General features: G+C 36.2%; 1 protein-coding gene across 39 annotated transcripts in view; it reads right to left on the bottom strand.

Moving 5' to 3' along the window:
* The window catches only part of ATRX (ATRX chromatin remodeler), a 201839-nt gene that overhangs the window by 118066 nt on the left and 64648 nt on the right, over positions 1 to 19125 (bottom strand). For all 39 annotated transcript variants that reach the window (XR_011385580.2, XR_011385579.2, XR_016228266.1 and 36 more), the window contains 3 exons: positions 9147 to 9283; positions 8164 to 8337; positions 2497 to 2590 (listed from right to left, as the gene is read on the bottom strand). Coding sequence is in view for 36 of the 39 variants with exons in the window: in XM_089324715.1 (XP_089180841.1) it covers positions 2497 to 2590; positions 8164 to 8337; positions 9147 to 9283 (405 nt within the window). In the remaining 3 variants the exon portion in view is untranslated. The remainder of the gene's footprint in view (positions 1 to 2496; positions 2591 to 8163; positions 8338 to 9146; positions 9284 to 19125) is intronic.

Below are 19125 nucleotides of genomic sequence, written 5' to 3'. Positions count from 1 at the left end.
ATAGACAACAGTTCAAGTCCTTGCTTTCCATGCAGCTCTCTGCTATGGCCTGGGAATGCAGTAGAAGATGGCCCAAGTGCTTGGGCCCCTGCACCCATGTGGAAGACCCTGAAGAAGCTCCTGGCTCCTGACTTTGGATAGGCACAGCTCCAGCTGTCATGGCCAACTAAGGAGTGAACCAGCAAATGGAAGACCTCTCTCTTTCTTTCTCTCTCTCTCTCTCTCTCTCTCTCTCTCTCTCCCCCCTCCCTCTCCCTCTCCCTCTCTGCCTCTCCTTCTTTCTGTGTAACACTTTCAAGTAAATAAACCAGCGAATAGAAGACTTCCCTCCCTCTCTCCCTCCCTCCCTCCCTCCCTTCCTTCCAAATAAAGAAACTAATCTTAAAAAAAAAAAGAAAGAAAGAAAATAGATGATGGGACATCAGGAGTATTCGGTTAAGGAGAAATAAAAATGGGCAACATAAAAAATATTCACCATCACTAAAAGAAGCAGATTATAAAAGTTAAATACATTTCTTCAAAGAAGGTTGACAGTGAATTAAAACAAAAATAAAAACATTTTGTGAGAAAAGTATACCTGAGATTAGAAAATGCTATACAAACACACACAGAGCTCAAAAATTAATGTGTTCATCAAAATATGGACAAAGCAGAACTTCTGTGCACTATTTGATAAAAATAGTATAGTACCCACTTTGGGAAACAGTGAGATAGTTTCTCAGAAACAAAATAGAAGTACAACATGATCCACTGTCACTGTTATATATATATATCCAAAGAATTGAAAGCAGAGACTTGAAAAGATTAATGGTACACTCATGTTCCCATTAGCATTATTCACAATAGCCCAAAGAAGCAACGAAGAATCCATCTATCAAAGAATGGATAAACAAAATGTGGCATATGCATACAATGGAATACTATTCAGTCTTAAAAAGGAGGAAAATTCTGACATGGATGAATCCTTAGGACACACCAATGAGTGAAATAAGGTGGTCACACATGACAAATACCACACTTGCATAACTCCACTTCTATGAAGTATATTGATTCATAAAATTCATAGAGATAGAAAGTAGAATGGTAGATGCCAGGGGCTTAGATGAGGGGATAAAGAAGAGTAGTATTTTTAATAAATACAGAGTCTCAGTTTCACAAAATGAAAACCATTCTATACTGGAGACAGGCTGCAAAAGATGTGAATGTACTTAACATTATTCAAAAATACAGATAAGATGGTAAATCTTGGTTTATGTATCATTTGCTACTATTAAAATTAATCATTAAAAAAGGAATGAAGTACTGATATAGGCCACAAAAATGGATGAACCTTAAAAACACTGTTACATAAAATAATTCATTAATAAAATGACACATATTATATGAATTCACTCATATGAAAGGTCCATGTCCAGAACAGACAAATCCATAGAGAAAAAAAGCACATAATGTTTATCATGGAATGAGAACAAGGGAACAGGAAATGACTGCTAATAAACACAGGGCTTCTTTGTGGGGTTCTGAAATTAGACAGTGGAAACAGTTATATAACTCTGCAAATACTCTAAAAAGCACATTATCCTAGACTTGAAAATACGAAATATCATGTTCTGTGAATTATATCTTGGCTAAAACCACTTTTCATTGTATCTCATTATTTCATACAAGGGCAATTCATAAAGTTCATGGCACCATCCCGCACTGCCTTCCAGGGCCACAGCAGAGAGCTGAACTGGAAGAGGAGCAACCAGAACTAGAACCCAGTGCCCTTATGGGATGTCGGAGCAGCAGGTGGAGGATTAACCAAGTGAGCCACGGCGCCGGCCCACAGAAGTCAATAGTGTTTTAACACATGGAAAATATACCCAGTTAGAATACAAAAAGTCAACTATACCTAAAATATGTTTATACCCTTTTTAACAGCCTAAAATCAAAATATGACATACTGTACAAGGGTACTTCAGAAAGTTGTTGGGAAAATGGAATTAAAAGATAAATGTATTTTGGTGGAAAAAAAAAACTGAAATCCAGGTATAGTTGAAATGATTTTTTTTTGAAGGTTTCTTGACCTGAAAGGCAAAGTGAGAGTGAGAGTAAGAGAGAGAGAGCGAGCGAGCGAGCAATCTTCCATCTGCTGGTTCACTCTCCAAATGACTACAATGTGGCTTAATCTAAGTCAAAACCAGGAGTGTGAAATTACATCCAGGTCTCAAATATGAGTGGCAGGGACCCAAGTACTTGGGCCATCTTCAGCTGCCTTTCAAGGCAGATGAGCAGGCCAACTCCAACCCATGAATTTTTGAAGGCCTATTGCATGCATTCCAATTATTTTTGCACCAAAATACTTAAATTTTAATTCAAATTTCCTGTGATCTGATTCTCATACTTAACTTTATTGGTAGCAGTAGCCATTCTACAAATAATTCAATGATAAAATCATTGACATTAATCCCTAAACTGTTTGAAAAAAAAAAAAAAAAAAACCACAATACTTACCTTGTTCTGGGCCGTTGATCATCTTCAGATTCAGAAACTTCTTCACTAACTCCTGACTCCTGAAAATCAGAATCTTCTGAATCTTCACTGCTCACTTAAACAAAACATATTAAATTATTAAGGATTTTCCAACAATTCACTAAATTTGCCAATAACATCACATTAAAACTTAGAGCATTGTAAGAAAATCAGATTATATCATGAAGAATACACCAGTTCATGAATTAAATGTTAGTGAATTTTGTCAGTTTTTTCCGCAAAAATACATTTATCTTTTAAATCAATTTTCCCAACAATTAAATGTTAGAGGCTGAGTATCTAAAACCAAAGCACTCCAAACTCCAAAAATTTTTCAGTGCCAACATGGTGTGACAAATGCAAAATTCCATTCTTGACCTCATAAGATGGGTCACAGTAAAAACACAGACATGCTAAAAATATTGCATAAAATTACTTTCAGGCTATAGATAAAAGATATATATGAAACACAAATGAATTCTGTGCTGAGACTTGGGTCCCACGCCAAAGATATCTCTTTATGTATATGGAGATATTCCACAATACAAAAAAATATAAAGGGGCTGGCGCTGTGGCGTACCGTGTTAAGCCACCAGCTGCAGTGCCAGTATCCCATATGGATGCTAGTTCGAGCCCTGGCTGCTCTACTTATGATCCAGTTTTCTGCTATGACCTGGGAAAGCAGTAGAAGATGGCCCAAGTCCTTGGGAGCCTGACCGTGTGGTAGACCTGGAAGAAGCTCCTGGCTCCTGGCTTCGGATCCATGCAGCTCCGGCCATGGCAGCCAATGGGAAGTGAAACAGTAGATGGCGCGCTCTCTCCCTCTCTGCATTAACTCTGACTTTCAAATAATTAAATACATCTTTTTTAAAAAAAATATGAAATCTGAAACACTTCTGACCTCAAACTGAGCATGTATCTATAAATAAGATTCAAAAATATCCCAATTATAACCATATGGATACATGTTTGGTGTAGTGTTTAAAATGCCTCTTGGGGGGCCGGCATGTAGCACAGGTTAGTCCTCTGCCTGCAACACTAGCATCCCATATGGGTGCTGGTTCCAGTCCCAAATGCAACTCTTCCAATCTAGTTCTCTGCTATGGCCTAGGTAAGCAGTGGAAGATGGCCCAACTGCTTTGGTCCCTGCACCCAGATGGGAGATCCAGAAGCAGCTCCTGGCTCCTGGCTTCAGATAGGCTCAGCTCCATCCTTTGCAGCCATTTGGGGAGTGAACCAGCAGATGGAAGACCTCTCTGCATCACACTCTCACTGTCTGTAACTCTGCCTCTCAAATTAATAAAAATATTTATAAAAAAAATGCCACTTGGGGGAGCAGCCCTGTGGCTTAGCAGGTAAAGCCACTGCCTGCAGTGCTAGCATTTCATATGGGAACCGGGTTTAAGTCCCAGCTGCTCCACTTCCAATACAGTTCTTTGCTATGGTCTGGGAAAGCAGTACAAGATGGACCAATTCCTCGGGCCCCTATACACACAAGGGAGACCCAAAAGAAGCTCCTAGCTCCTGTCTTTGTAGTGGCCCAGCTCCAGCTATTGTGGCCATTTGGAGAGCAAACTAGCAGATGGAAGACCTCTCTCTCTCTGCCTCTGCCTCTCTGTAACTCTGCCTTTCAAATAAATAAATCTTTAAAAAATATGAAACAAATACCCTTGGGATGCTGGCATTCCATATTAGAGTATTTATGTCCCAGCTCCACTTCCAATTCCAACTGCCTGCTAATGTGCACCTGGGAGGCAACAAGTGATGACTCAAGTACTTGGGTTCCTGGAAACCATATGAAAAGGAAACACTATCAACCACATTTGGGGCTGAAGTCTAAACTTCAATAATAGTGCCAGTGTTGTGGCACAGTGGATAAATTCACCACCTATGCTGGAGTACTAGCTTAAGTCCTGGCTGCTCTTTTCCAATCCAGCTTCCTGATAATGTGCCTGGGATGGCAGCTAAAGATGGCCCGAGTGCTTGGGCCCCTGTCACCCATATGGAGATTGAGGTGGATCCTGTATCCTGGCTTCAGCCTGGCCTAGAATTGGCTGTTGAAGCCATTTGGGGAATGAACCAACAAATGGAATATGGTGTTCATTCTCATTCATTCATTCATTCATTCTCTCTCTCTCTCTCCTTCCTGCCCTCCCTCCCTTCCCGTGTGCATGTGTGTGTATCTGTGTGTCTGTCTGCCTTTCAAATAAATGTTTTTTAAAAAAATTTCAATGATGACCCTTCTATAATTAGTATACAAGTTTGGGTCTGTGAGGAAGGGGGGAAGTACACAACTGTGAGTGGCACAACTTATTTTCTTCCTGTTTCATGGTTTTGGCCAGAAAGCCTGCTAAATTAAAAAACTATGCAGAGTATACTGATTAACAAATCTTTAGAAGAATCCCTTATTTCCAGACACAGCAACAGGAAAAGGAGACTCTGCATGTCTCAAGAGTAAGAGAGGAATCCTCAATTTTGTTTTATTGTCATTTCTGTATCATAATTGCCACAATGACAGAAACATAAAACATAAAATTTGTGAAGACCATAATTCTGGTAAAAGAAAACAGCATTAAGATGAACCTCAGCTTATAGTGCCAAAAAGCAAAGCAGTGCTCCAACAGGGATAGGCACATGTTGAACAAACATGGTATCCAACTTCAAGGTGCTCCCAATAGCCTACTCCAGAAGAATCTGAGCAAAAAACTAAATACAATATTGGATCTCTTAAAAAGCTGACCTCATGGAAGGAGAGAGTAGAATACTGGCTACCAGAGGCTAGAGAGAGTTGTGGGGAAGGAGTGGGAAAGGTTGGTTAACACATAAATAGATAGGAGAAATATGTTCTGATAAAATATCACAGAGAGGGGTGACTGTAGTTGAAACTATTTTGTCATATATTTCAATTTAGTTAGATGACAGGATTTTGGATGCCTTTACCACAAATGATAGATGTTTGAGATGATAGATAAGCTAAATATCCTGATTTGATCATCACACAAAATAAGCGTACATCAAAACATCACATAGTAACCCACATATGTACAACTATATGTCAATAAAATAAATAAAAATAAATAAATAAAATAAATACCTATAAGCGCACTTTGATATTAATAATTCAGCAAGTAAATGAGGAAAAAATTATTCTTCCTTATATTACTAAATGTGAAAGTAATTAACAGAAAATCATAATTAGGCAAATACCACAGTAATAACTACATTAGGCAAAACGGTTACTAAAATTGGTGTGCCTGCGTAAGATAAGAAACAGAATATTTTCTTAGTTTAAAAGAATCTTTAACAAAATATTCATTAAATATGATTAGAAAAATATTTTTCTTTATATTGGAAAGTACCTGCAGATACCAACATTACCAATTAACCAAGTAATAAACATACTAACAATATAAACCCTTGTGTACTGACAAAGACATATCAAAATGGATAAGAACTTCAATAATGAGAATACATAAGACACATACAAGGGGCTTCAAAAGTGTATGAAAAATTGGTATCTTTTGATTTCATTTCCCATGAATCTTTCCAAGTTACCTCATAAGTATGAAGGAATAGTTGAAAATCACTGGATCAATATTTTTCAAATGTTTCAAGGTCAGAAATAAAAAGACTGACAAATTATCACAGACTAGTGTTAATTAAGGAGTTATCAAAACTTAATGCAATGTGGGATCTTGAATTGAATATTAAAACAGAAAAAAGGACATTAGTGAGAAAATATTGATTTTTGAATAAGACATATAGTTGACTTTCAGGGGTCATTTTTGACTTATGAATCATATAGTCTCTGTTTGAACTACTCATCTCTACTCAACTTCGTCACTATAAATATGTAAAAACAGAAAGCAAATGTGTGTAGCTATGTCCTAATAAAATTTTATTTACAATAAAAACAAGCCAAGGGTGATATTTGGACTACAAATATATTTTGTCAACCCCTAACTTAAGTCAACAGTATTGTATCCATGTTAATTTTATGGTTTTGATAACTATACGAAGACATATGCAAGGTGAAAGGTATATAGGAATGGCATGCTATTTTTCCAACATTTCAATAAATCTAAAATTACTGAAAAATAAATTTAGAAAGATCTATCATGGCTTGAGGTCAAAACCCAAGTTTTAGTCTAGCTATAAACCATGGGAGAATATAAACATTAAAAAGAACTGGTAAGAATGGAAAGGGGACAAGGATATTGTTTAAAGCATACAGAGCATATATTTGTGATTCTAAAAAAGTTCTAAAAAAGAACAATGGTGATGGTTGTAGAACAATGTGAATATACTTAACGTCAATGAATTAATTGTACAATTAAAAATGTTTAAAATGGCCAATTTTATGTTATATATATTTTATCAAAATGGAAAGCAAAAAAAGAATTATTAAATAGCTGAGAAATCAGGAAAACACCAACAACACATGTTGATATGTATGCCGATATGGACATACTAACAAAGCTTGTGGTTAAGTATAATTCTAAGCCTAGCATTACCTTTTTCATCCAACATATCATTTTGGCCTGAGAAAGCAGTGGAGGATGGCCCAAGTGCTTGGGCCCCTGTACCCACGTGGTATTACACTGTACCATGAAAACTCAAGGAATCTGACATCATCCTACTTTCCCCTTTCTTGTGTTCAATCTCCTAAATGACTCAAGTGAACCTTGCTCTTCAACAATCCCACTTGGCATCATATTAACAGAGGTGGGGAACATCTGGCCCATGAGCCATATAAGCCCGTAAAATCATTTTGTCTGGCTCTGCCAAGGCGATTGCAGGCAGGATTCAAACTTCAATTTATCTACAGCATACTAGTTTTTAAGTTGATGGTTTTTATGGCCCACGAAAGATTAGCCTTTGGAAGAAAACAAAAGGTTCCCTATACCTGATTATACTAATATCCTAGACATAGATTCAACTTCTTCAGTCTTACTGAGAAACAATCAACTAATCTGACCATGTAATGTAATGTATTTGAGTAAAACAGATCAATAAGGAAAAATACTTAAGTGTATTTATTTATTAAATCATATTTACTTCTCTTTTTTTAAAGATTTATTTATATATTTCAAAGTCAGAGATACAAAGAGAGAGAAGCAGAGGCAGAGAGAGAGAGAGACAGAGGGAGGGAGGGAGGGAGAGCCCTCAATCTGCTGGTTCACTCCCCAATTGGCCATAAAAGCTGGAGCTGCACCAATCAGAAGCCAGGAGCTTCCTCTGGTTCTCCCAGGTGGGTGCAGGGACCCAAGGACTTGGACCATCTTCTACTACTTTCCCAGGCCACTGCAGAGAGCTGCATCGGAAGTGGAGCAGCCGGGTCTCAAACCAGCACACATACGGGATGCTGGCACTGCAGGTGGTGGCAAAACCAATTTTGCCACAGCACTGACCCCTTACTTCTATTTATAACCTAAATGAACATAATTACAATAGGTTTAAAATATTCTTGGAGTCATTTGACATTTCTGGGTTATCTTCCCACTCTTCTGAGAACAGTTGTTGCCAGCGTACAGTTATACACTGAATTTATGTGGCCAATGATTTGTGAAGATAAACTTAAAAATTTCTTTACTATAATTAGCTTATAAAACTAAGATTTTCTTTACAATCTGAGTTAAAATATCTTACCTTTCCTTCTATTTCTGCTTTTGGCTTCTTTATGTTCTTTAGGCTTTGTCTTTTTTTCTTCTCCAGATTCACCATCACTCACAGACAGTTTATGCCTCAAAAGTCTATGTCTGTACCTTGGCTTCTTAGATTCTTCAGAATCTGAATCTGATTCATAATTGACTTGATTTTTTGCTACCAAAGAAAGAAGGAAATCAATAAAACATTCAACCACTTTCCCTTTAAAATGTTCTATATAACGACTCTGTTGACAATTATTATAATTTATGGAGATGTACATGTGACTTGGTACCACTAGCCAGAACTGGTAATCTCACCTGTAAGATCTGATATATTATTATTAAATAATAAGCAAACATTCACTTATATGTACTGATAGAATTTGTAAAGGTATAAAATAGGCTGCATAAAATATTGATTAAAAATTTTTAAAAATTTTATCAGTAACTGACAAAACTAACTTCCACAATTATTACAAGATACTCAAAAGGAGTAGTGATAGTGATGTTCTAAATATTTTAATAAACTTTAAATGCATATATTAAGAGATTTCTTGATCAGAGAGCCTTCAAAGATGGAACTGGTCAAGGAATTAAAAATACTTCTGCCGGCGCCGCAGCTCACTAGGCTAATCCTCCGCCTTGCGGCGCCAGCACACCGGGTTCTAGTCCCGGTCGGGGCGCCGGATTCTGTCCCGGTTGCCCCTCTTCCAGGCCAGCTCTCTGCTGTGGCCAGGGAGTGCAGTGGAGGATGGCTCAAGTACTTGGGCTCTGCACCCCATGGGAGACCAGGGTAAGTACCTGGCTCCTGCCATCAGATCAGCACGATGCGCCGGCTGCAGCACACCGGCCGGCTGCAGCACACCGGCCGCGGCGGCCATTGGAGGGTGAACCAACGGCAAAGGAAGACCTTTCTCTCTGTCTCTCTCTCTCACTGTCCGCTCTGCCTGTCAAAAAAAAAATACTTCTGATTGAGAAGCTCACCCTCCTCATCTCCTGGATTTTCTTCATTTTGTTTTCCAGTTCTCTTTTTCCCTTCTTGTGGTTCATCATCTGAAGATCCCTCCTCATCAGAAGAAAGATTGGCTTTAATTTCTTCTAAAAGCATCTTCTTGGCAATTCTTTAGAGTAAAAACAATTTAAAAAACACTATATATGAGGGTAAAGTATATGAAATTAAAAACATAAAAATTTGTTTTAAAATATAAATACATGTGCCAACACATTGTATATTATAAAAAAAAACTAGCAAAACCTATGCAACCAATAAAAATTTTAAAAATGTTCTTAGCACTGATTATTTCTGAGTTCTATACAATTCTGTCATATATTAAAAAGTCTCAGGGCCATACTTTATTGTCCATTTAGACCAAATGCAATCTGATTCTGGATATCTTCCAAGCCTATATTTGTTCTGCTGCCATCACCCAACAACTAAAACGTCAGGCCAACAATGAATCAACTTATTCAGACAAATGGCATTTCAAGGCAAAACTCAACATGAGCAGTTTCAATTCAAGAGCAAAACCTATTCTTAGAAAACAAGGGTGTAATAAACCACTATATTATAAACACTGCTTCCAATTGCAAGATATCATTTTTGAACCCTAATTTTAATTTACTTCATAAATTCTGCTAGCCAGATGAAAGTACACGCCAAATATAAAGTTTTGAAGCAATCAAAATTTCTGATGATACTCAAGTAAGGGCAGAGAAAATAGGAAATATGGTGCCATTAATCACATATATGGTAAAAGAACACAAATTAGCATAAGTGACTTTCCACTTTCAGAAAAAAATAGTGCAATAACATCACTCACAGTAAAATTTCTCAAGATGCTTCTCAAAGACCAATTTGCTAATGGAATTAATTGCTAAAAGCACAAGAAAATACTTGTTTTATTAATACCACCATACATTAAAACAAAATAAATAGCTGAGGGCAGGCATTTGGCCTAGTAGTTAAGATGTCTGGTTAGAATACCCACATACCACACTAGAGTGCCTGGGATTGAGTCTAGGCTGTGTTCCCAATATCAGTATCCTGTTAATTTGTACCCTGGGAGGCAGCAAGTCATGGCTCAAGTAGTTGGTCCCCGACTCTCATGTGGGAGACCTGAATTGGGTTCTCGACTTTCTGCTTCAGCCAGGGGTCCCAACTCCAGCCACTGCAGGCATCTGTGGAATTAGCCAGTGGATGAGGACTCCCTTTCCCTCTGTTTATCTGTCTCCCTGCCTTGCCACTCAAATAAAATTTTAATGGAAAAAAAAAATATTCCTAGAAAATGTCAATGTTTACACAACAGAAAGGTACCTGAAAATTTAAGATAAAAGCAATCGAGAAGCACTTTGTGCAAGACAAGGTGTTAGGATTAAGTCACAGTAACAAAGAAACACCTATAGAAAGGTTCAAAAAGAAAGTGATCTGAATCTGACAGTTTGCTCTGACCTAACAAAGAGAAACATCAATTGGCAAAGAAGTACAGATGAGTTTGCTTTTCTAACAGTCTCCTGCCCAAGTTTACATTTCAATAAAGCAGAGATAAGATCACCCCAATGAAATCTTACTGGAAATGACCTACAAAGCTTTGCTCTTAAGACTTCTAAATCAGTGGTCTGCTCATTTATAATGCACATAGCAAATGTCTTTAAAAATGGGCACTAACACAGTGATTCAACTATTCCATTTTGTCAAGAAAAAAATTAAATCCAAATGTGATCTGCTTTCATCAACTTAGAACATACATTTCCGGGCCGGCACTGTGGCTCACTTGGTTAATCCTCCGCCTGCGGCACCGGCATCACATATGGACACCGGGTTCTATTCCCGGTTGCTCCTCTTCCAGTCCAGCTCTCTGCTGTGGCCCAGAAGGGCAGTGCAGGATGGCCCAAGTGCTTGGGCCCCTGCACCTGCATGGGAGACCAGGAAGAAGCACCTGGCTCCTGGCTTCAGAACGACGAAGTGCCGGCCGTAGCAGCCATTTGGAGAGTGAACCAACGGAAGGAAGACCTTTCTCCCTTCTTCCCTCCCTCCCTCCCTTCCTCCCTCCCTCTCTCTATAACTCTACTTGTCAAAAAAAAAAAAAATTTCCAACATACTCTCCCCAAACTAGGAAACAGTTTCAGAATATGTAAAATACATGAAACACTGGATACTAGATTAGTAATGAAAAAATAATTCACACAAAGTTACAATCTTATATCAACATTTGCATGGGATAAGAGTTAATAACAAATATACTATCTGGCACCAGCGTTCTGGCACAGTGGGTTAAGCCACTGCCTGCCACACAGGTATCCCATGTGGGCACCACTCAAATTCCAGGCTGCTCCACTTCCAATCCAGTTCCCTGCTAATGTGCCTGGGAAAGCATGAAAGATTTCCCAAGTGCTTGGGCCCCTGCCACACATATATATAAAACCCTCTATATAACTCTATCTTTCAAAAGCAAATATTTTTTTAAAAATACAATTCCTAATCAAGTTATTCTAAAGGTTAGTTCAAGACCCTGATTTTAGTTTGGGCTTATAAGGTCAAAAAAGTCATAAAATTCAATAATAGCTCTAAAGAATTCATTGCTAATTTTAAGAAACCAGATATTTCCTCTCCTTTTAAGCTCTAAACTTCTAATAATGTGCCTACTTTATGAAAGGTAAAAATATGTAAATCTACATTCTCCAATTCTGGATTATCAAGAAACTACAAAATACGCACATGACACCATAACATGATTGTACATCAACTAATAAATGAGATAATGAATCATGGAAAATTAAATCAGATCTAAATACTGAAGAACTGCAATTTATCAAGAACCTTCAGTATGATAATACATAGAATAATTATAGTCATTTTGGAAGAAACTTACAAACTTCAAAGGATGGATGGTCATTTTCTGCCATGTCACAAGTTAGATACACAGTAATGGAGACCCTCCCTAAGTTTTACGTAGCTTCTTTATATTTGCCCTCTTAAAAAATCCTAAAAACTTTAGACCAAAAGAAAATAGCCATGTAAACTAAGTACTAAAAAGAGTACGTAAATAAAAGTTGAATAATTTTGCATGAAGTATGTCTAATATAGCTCAAGTCCAATATGCCAAAGACACACCATACCATAAACTTAGCCTCTAATATAACCTACATCTCAAAATTAGAACTTAATTTTAAGGATCTACGGCTGAGGCAGAACTTCAACCTCAGTAGTCAGCAAGCATGTTGAAGTGAGATGTGTCCCATCTACAAAGCCTGCTGGGAGATGCTTTAAAGGGAAACTCCACTACCTTAACTCTGGAGTCACGGGCCACAGAGACTTCAAGGACATCATCACTTGAGAACCAGCTGAGGCTGGCAAAGGATCATTTTGGAGGCCTTGGCTGGACCCATGCTGGTATGCATGTGATGGATGTATAGTCATGATCCCTAGTTGATTGTTTGCTCTGATGTTTCCTTTCTTGAGGCTTTCCAAGACGTTTCTGGGAAAATCATTCAGGTAACAAGGTACTGCCCCTGGATCTCAATGCTCAATATTACATCCTGGGACAGGTGTAGAATCCAAAGCAGTCACGACTCTATCAGAAGCGTAAGAGACACAGGCTGTGCCACCCTTGTGGCAGAAAACCTGGGCAGAGCTGGAAGTAATGGAGTCATTTCTCCATTTTCCTGAAAGGGAGGGAAGGGAGAGGGGGAGAAAGCAAAACAATATGGGAGGGAGAGTAAAAACCTACAAACAAACAATGATTGGAACTGGCGCATGAAGAAATAATTGGACTCCCAAATCCACACAAAGTAAGTTGTCTAAATTACATAATGAACATCAAGATAATGCCTTATTTCACCTTCATCTACTACATCAAAGCAAAAATAAAATAAATGAGCCCAATACTGTAATAAAAACAAACAAGCAATCAGAAAAAAAAAGTGACAGCCTTTAGTAATTATGATTCTATCCAGAAAGGAAATGAGTAACATCTCACGTGTAGTGCTCAAAGAAGAAAGAAAAGTAAACCATGCTTTGCTAGTAAGTAAATAAGTAATTAAAAATGTTGCATTCCTTAAAAAGGAGTGTTCAAAAGAAGGATTTCTTAAACCACAGAGCATTTAGAGAAGCAGTCATAACAAAAGCAAGACAAAATGTTAGAGCTAGAAGAAACAGCCTTGGAATCCAACTATTGCATTATATAGATGAGGAAACAGGCTTAGAGAGGGCAAATGACTTAGCCAAAGAAATAAGGCTAGTTAGTGGCAAAGGCAAAGTAGAATCTAAGATCCAAAATCCCAATCTGGTAATAATTTTTCTATGCCAGTGTTATACTCGCTACTCACTATTACTCAGTGAAAACGAGTATCTGAACAAATAAATTATAGGCACATTCTTAAAGATGTATGTATTTCACTAAATTCAAATTTATATATTTACAAAGGAAAAAAGTTACAAGCTTGTTAAAAGTTAAAAAAAATTCTAAACATCTTTCAGTAAGCTGCATCTCTAAAAATGCACTGACAGGCTACCTGATTTAAGATACATGCTACAACTACAATTTATCTTTTAAGAAGTTCTAAAAACAGATATGTAGAAAACCGTTAATAAAAATTACATTTTTAGAACAAAATACTGTACATCCATACACAAAGGTGACAAATTTAAAAATTGCTTGTATATATTTTACACATAATATCACAAGAAAATACTCAAGTTAACAAAATTCTGAATAAGATCTTAAGTTTAAATACATGCTATTTAGAGATACAAAGCAACCATATGCAGGAGTAAAACATCACATCCATATTTCAAAGATTGATATGTAAAACAATTCAAAGTACAGCCAAGGAATTTTAAATATTTTAAATGAAAATAGAGTGGTGAATACATATCCTTCTAGTAGAGTGTGAGGCTTTGTTTTATTCTTATGGATTAAGAATAAGAAAATTATAAAATGATGAAGCTCTTCAAAATTTTCTTTAGTATATATTTAAAATCATAGGTCCAAATGAGTATCTTGATATGAAGCTTTCTATTCAAAAATCTATCCTGAAAAATGTTGGAATTCATAAAATAATAAATCAAAAAGCTAGATAATAGTTTGATGTTTAGTCAGGTGTCACACAATGTCTACAGTTAGTGAAAAGCAGCTGTTTTCCTTCTAGTGATGCTAGCAGGAAAATTAGTATTTAAATGCTGTTTAAAAACATTTTGGAAATAGAAAAATAAAACCTATATAAAATTAAAGACTCACAGGTGATAATTTATACATAGGTTCCGCAGTTTAAACATGCATGAATTACAAAATGTGTAATTCCCTGATTTTATAAAAAAAATCAAAGTTTTAAAGACATATAAAGAAGAAAAAAGATTGGAATGAATTAATAAAAGATATTAAATAACTTTATATTGGAAAAATAATTTACTCAAGTCTCAATTTTATTTTGAAATTTCAGAGTTAAAGCCAAAACACACTAAGTTAAAAAAAGAGAGTCACTTTTTGCTAACACTAGAAATCCAGAATCTCATTTTTTATGAAGATCTAGTTCTCGTTTCTGAAAGTCCTATTATCTCCAAAGAACAGAAAACAGGAAATGTTTAAGTCTTAAGAACAGAGGAAAAAAGTCACCAGTATTGATCATGTTTCTTTCCTTGCTAAGAATTCCAGCTCAAAAAAAGTAAACCAGTGGCAAATGCAAACAGTTTAGATATCTACAAATAGATCCTATCTACTGGCTGGACACTTATAGTTAAATGACTTACAATACTTACCTGCACTATATAAACAAAATAAATACTTAAAAATACCTTAAAATTGCTAGCTAAAACCTTACTCTACGACACGGCTCACTTGGCTAATCCTCCACCTGCGGCGCCAGCACTCCGGGTTCTAGTCCCGGTTGCGGCGCCAGATTCTATCCCGGTTGCTCCTCTTCCAGTCCAGCTCTCTGCTGTGGCCCGGGAAGGCAGTGGAGGATGGCCCAAGTGCTTGGGCCCTGCGCCCACACGGGAGACCAGGAGGAAGCACCTGGCTCCTGGCTTCAGATCGGCGCAGCAGGCCGGCCGCAGCGGCCATTAGGGGGGTGAACCAATGGAAAGGAAGACCTTTCTCTCTGTCTCTCTCTCTCTAACTCTGCCTGTCAAAAAAAAAAAACTTACTCTAACAGAAAACTCTAAATAATTTAAAATGCTATCTGTGGTTTTCAAGTGTAATAAATGAGAATCAAACCTATTTCACTAAACAAACAGGATGACCATTTAAAAAAAAGTACAGAAAGAAAATTATTTCAAATTTAGCAAACCTGTACGGAAAAAAGATAGAAACATGGAGATGGAAATTGTGTTTAAAATTGAAGCCAAATGATAGTCATATGGTTAAAGAACTTGTGTTATATGCCATTAATTTTGCTGAAATCATGTGAACAAACATTAAATATTATCATTAGCATGAACAACATCTAGCAATCATTAGTTTCTTCTGAAAATACTCTGGATGAAAAAATACAAAGCTTTGTAAACAGAATACCACAACTAACCAATAGAAAAAATCATCTGCATATTTTTGAGATTTAAATTGCAAAAGTATTATAAAATGACACAATAATAATTGGAGATTTAGTCCCAACCATAGTCATGTACAACTTCTATTAAAATGGGCAATTCCTTTGAGAATTCTCCACATCAAATTTTGTTTTTATGAAAAAGAAAGTATGTCCCACCTAGAGAGTAATTATGAGATAAACTGCAGAGTATTTACTAGATTTTATTAAGAATTCTTCAATAATGAAGTAAATACATGTATGTGGCAAGTCCATGTAAAAATTTCGGCTTTTAGTCAATATTGGGGGTTGGGGGTGCTTATTCAGAAAAAATCTAGCAATTTGCCTGTTCTACTCTCAGAAGCTCATTTTAAAGTATTTTCCCCAAATTGTAAAACATAGGTACAAAGAAAATTTCAAAAGGCATTCCATTTTTGTGGAGGGAATCATCACTCCAGTGAAACCTCCAATACAAGCCTCTAAAGACAAACCAGGTTTAATTATCCTCAACACTAATATTTTTAAACTTGAATACACCACTATACTATCACTTGAGGCTCATTTATATTACAAGTATTAAGGTAAATATTTGGTCAAAATATCCTCAGTAATACTGAAAATATAAAGGGATCATCGTGTACAGGTTGAGTAGTCCCAATGTGAAAATCTGAAATCAGTCATCATCATTTAAAAAATCATCTATTATTTTTCACTTTATGTTTGTGTGGGAGCAAACTGTTGAAATCTTTACTTAATGTATGCTAAACTGATCTTCTGTATATAAAGAGAATCGAAAATGAATCCTCATGTGAATGGAAGGGGAGAGGGAGTGGGAAAGGGGAGGGATGCGGGTGGGAGAGACGATATGGGGGGGAAGCCATTGTAATCCATAAGCCGTACTTTGGAAATTTATATTCATTAAATAAAAGTTAAAAAAATGAATAACTTCTAATTCTATATTCAGTGAAAATGTCTTAAAAAAAAAAAAAGAAAATCTGAAATCAGAAACTTTTTTTTAAAATCCCAAACTTTTCAAGCATCAAACTGATGATCAAAGAGTTTGAGATTCCAGAGCACGTCCAACTTTTCAGGTTTCAATTTTTGTACTGAGGATGGTCAATCAGTAAGGTCTATGCAAATATCTCACAATCAGAAAAAATTCTAAAATCTGAAATACTTTTGGTCCCAAGCATTTTGGATAACAGATACTTATCCTATAATTTTTTCAATGCTAGCCTAATTAATGAATTGTAACTATAACAAAAAATTATATGAATAGAGGACTTCTCAAATAACAAACCAATTAAAAACCCAACTAATAGGCATTTTAAAGGCAAATAAAACATTACCCTATTGACACATTAAAATAACTCACTTTAAAGTTAGGCACATAGGGGCCGGTGCTGTGGCAAAGCGGGTTAAGCCGCCGCCTGTGATGGTGGCCTGTTTGGAGTCCTGGCTGTTCCACTTCCAACCCGGCTCTCTGCTATGGCCTGTGAACGCAGTAGATGGCCCAAGTGCTTGGGCTGCTGCAGCCACGTGAGAGACCTGGATGAAGCTCCTGGCTCCTGGATTCAGCTGGCCCAGCCCTTGCCATTGCTGTCATTTGGGGAGTGGGCCAGCAGATGGAAATATCTCTCTCTCTCTCTGACTCTGTCTTTCAAATAAATTAACATTCTTTTTAAAAAATTAAGCATATCTCATGTGATCTTAAAAATTAAGCAATTAAGTATATACTGGAGCTGGCAGTGAGACATAGGGAGTAAAGCTGCCACCTGTACCACCAGCATCCCATATGGGCACCAGGGATGCCAGTTCAAGTCCTGGCTGTTTTACTTCCAATTCAGGTCCCTCTAATGGCCTAGGAAAACAGTGGAGCATGGCCCAAGTGCTTGGGTCCCTGTACCCACATGGGAGACCTGGAAGAAGCTCCTGGCTCCTGGCTTTGGCCTGGCCCAGCTCTAGTTCTGGCCAATTGGAGAGTGAGCCAGCTGAAGAAAGACCCCTCTCTTTCTCTGCCTTTCAAATAAATAAATCTTTTTCAAAAATAAAGTATATAATAATTAAAAACCTAACAAGTTGTTATTATTCTGCCTTTCAAAAGTATGGTAAGCCTACACTACAAAATTTAAATTATTAGTTATATAAATCTGAAAATATATGGTTAGCTTACTATTTTTCTTCTAAAAACCTCAAACAAAAAACTCACAAAAGAGAAAACAACCTGCAATGTCACTGTTCATTAAATAAAAGCAATTAAATAGAACTTCATGGGTCAGATCACTCTATCTTCAACTACTATACATTAACTTTTTATATACAAAAATATTCAGAATAAATCTATGTAAAATTACCTCAAAAAGCTATCATTACTTTAAAACAGAAAAAGCCATAGGGAAAGATGTTGTAAAATTTTCACATAAACGTGTGTATGTTGGGAATTAAAAGTATCTATATATACCTCCTCAATTTCAAGTATCAAAACTTCTTTGGCTAAAAAATTAACGTTTATATATCTTGATTCAAACAAATTCTTTCAACACTTATGATTAAAATTAAATTCTTGAACAAGAAAAACGTTTTACACAAATTTATTGCATCCGAATAAGCATTTGCAATAATACACTGTTTACCTCTCCATAAACACCAGCACTATAAATGTATTACAATACTGCCGAAAAGGCAAAACATGAAATTTATAAACAATTTATACACAATTATGCAATTGTGTACAAATTCACACACTATTACAATATGCTGTCTACCAAAATACATCCCACTCAAAAACATGTGAAATTAGGAAAAATATAACTCAAGGTATAATCATGATCTGCAAACAAGCATTTTTAAAGTTTCTTGGTATATATTCAAATATGCCCAAAATACATCATCTATACTAAAATACTACAAGAAGGTATTTTTATACCATAGACTATACCTCTTTGGCACAGTAGATATTAAACAACTTAATAATTGCAAATTTCATAAAAACACAATAAACTGAATATAAAGAAATTCTCAAGAAAAAAAATTCAATTCTTATCTAAAGGACTCAATAGGGTTATATTTTTAAATCACAAATACAAGATCGAATTAAAGATACTTTCCAATAAAATACTTGCCACTTACAGAGATATATGATCAGTTAACTTAAAAGATAAAATGTTATTTATATTTAAATTAAGCTCCAACACAAAATTTCACTGTACCTTAACAACACTTTTACTTGGTGGCTAAATGTGAAATGAATATTCATTACAGTTAAATTAGGAAAGAAAGCATTTTAAACACTGTTAACCTGACACTAACATTTGAGACCTCATGACTGATAGGAAAACAAATAATATCATAATTAAAGAGAAATTAAAGCATCTTAAAAGAAACTAAATTTTAATGCTTTTATAATCTGGCTTTGATAGTATACACTATAAAATCCCTCATG

The sequence above is a fragment of the Oryctolagus cuniculus genome, chromosome X, assembly GCF_051225735.1.
Source record: "Oryctolagus cuniculus isolate XC-2025 breed Fujian yellow rabbit chromosome X, ASM5122573v1, whole genome shotgun sequence".
NCBI classification, from domain to species: domain Eukaryota; kingdom Metazoa; phylum Chordata; class Mammalia; order Lagomorpha; family Leporidae; genus Oryctolagus; species Oryctolagus cuniculus.
The sequence above is the reverse complement of the archived record's forward strand: the minus strand, read 5'-3'. Positions and strand labels throughout refer to the sequence as shown.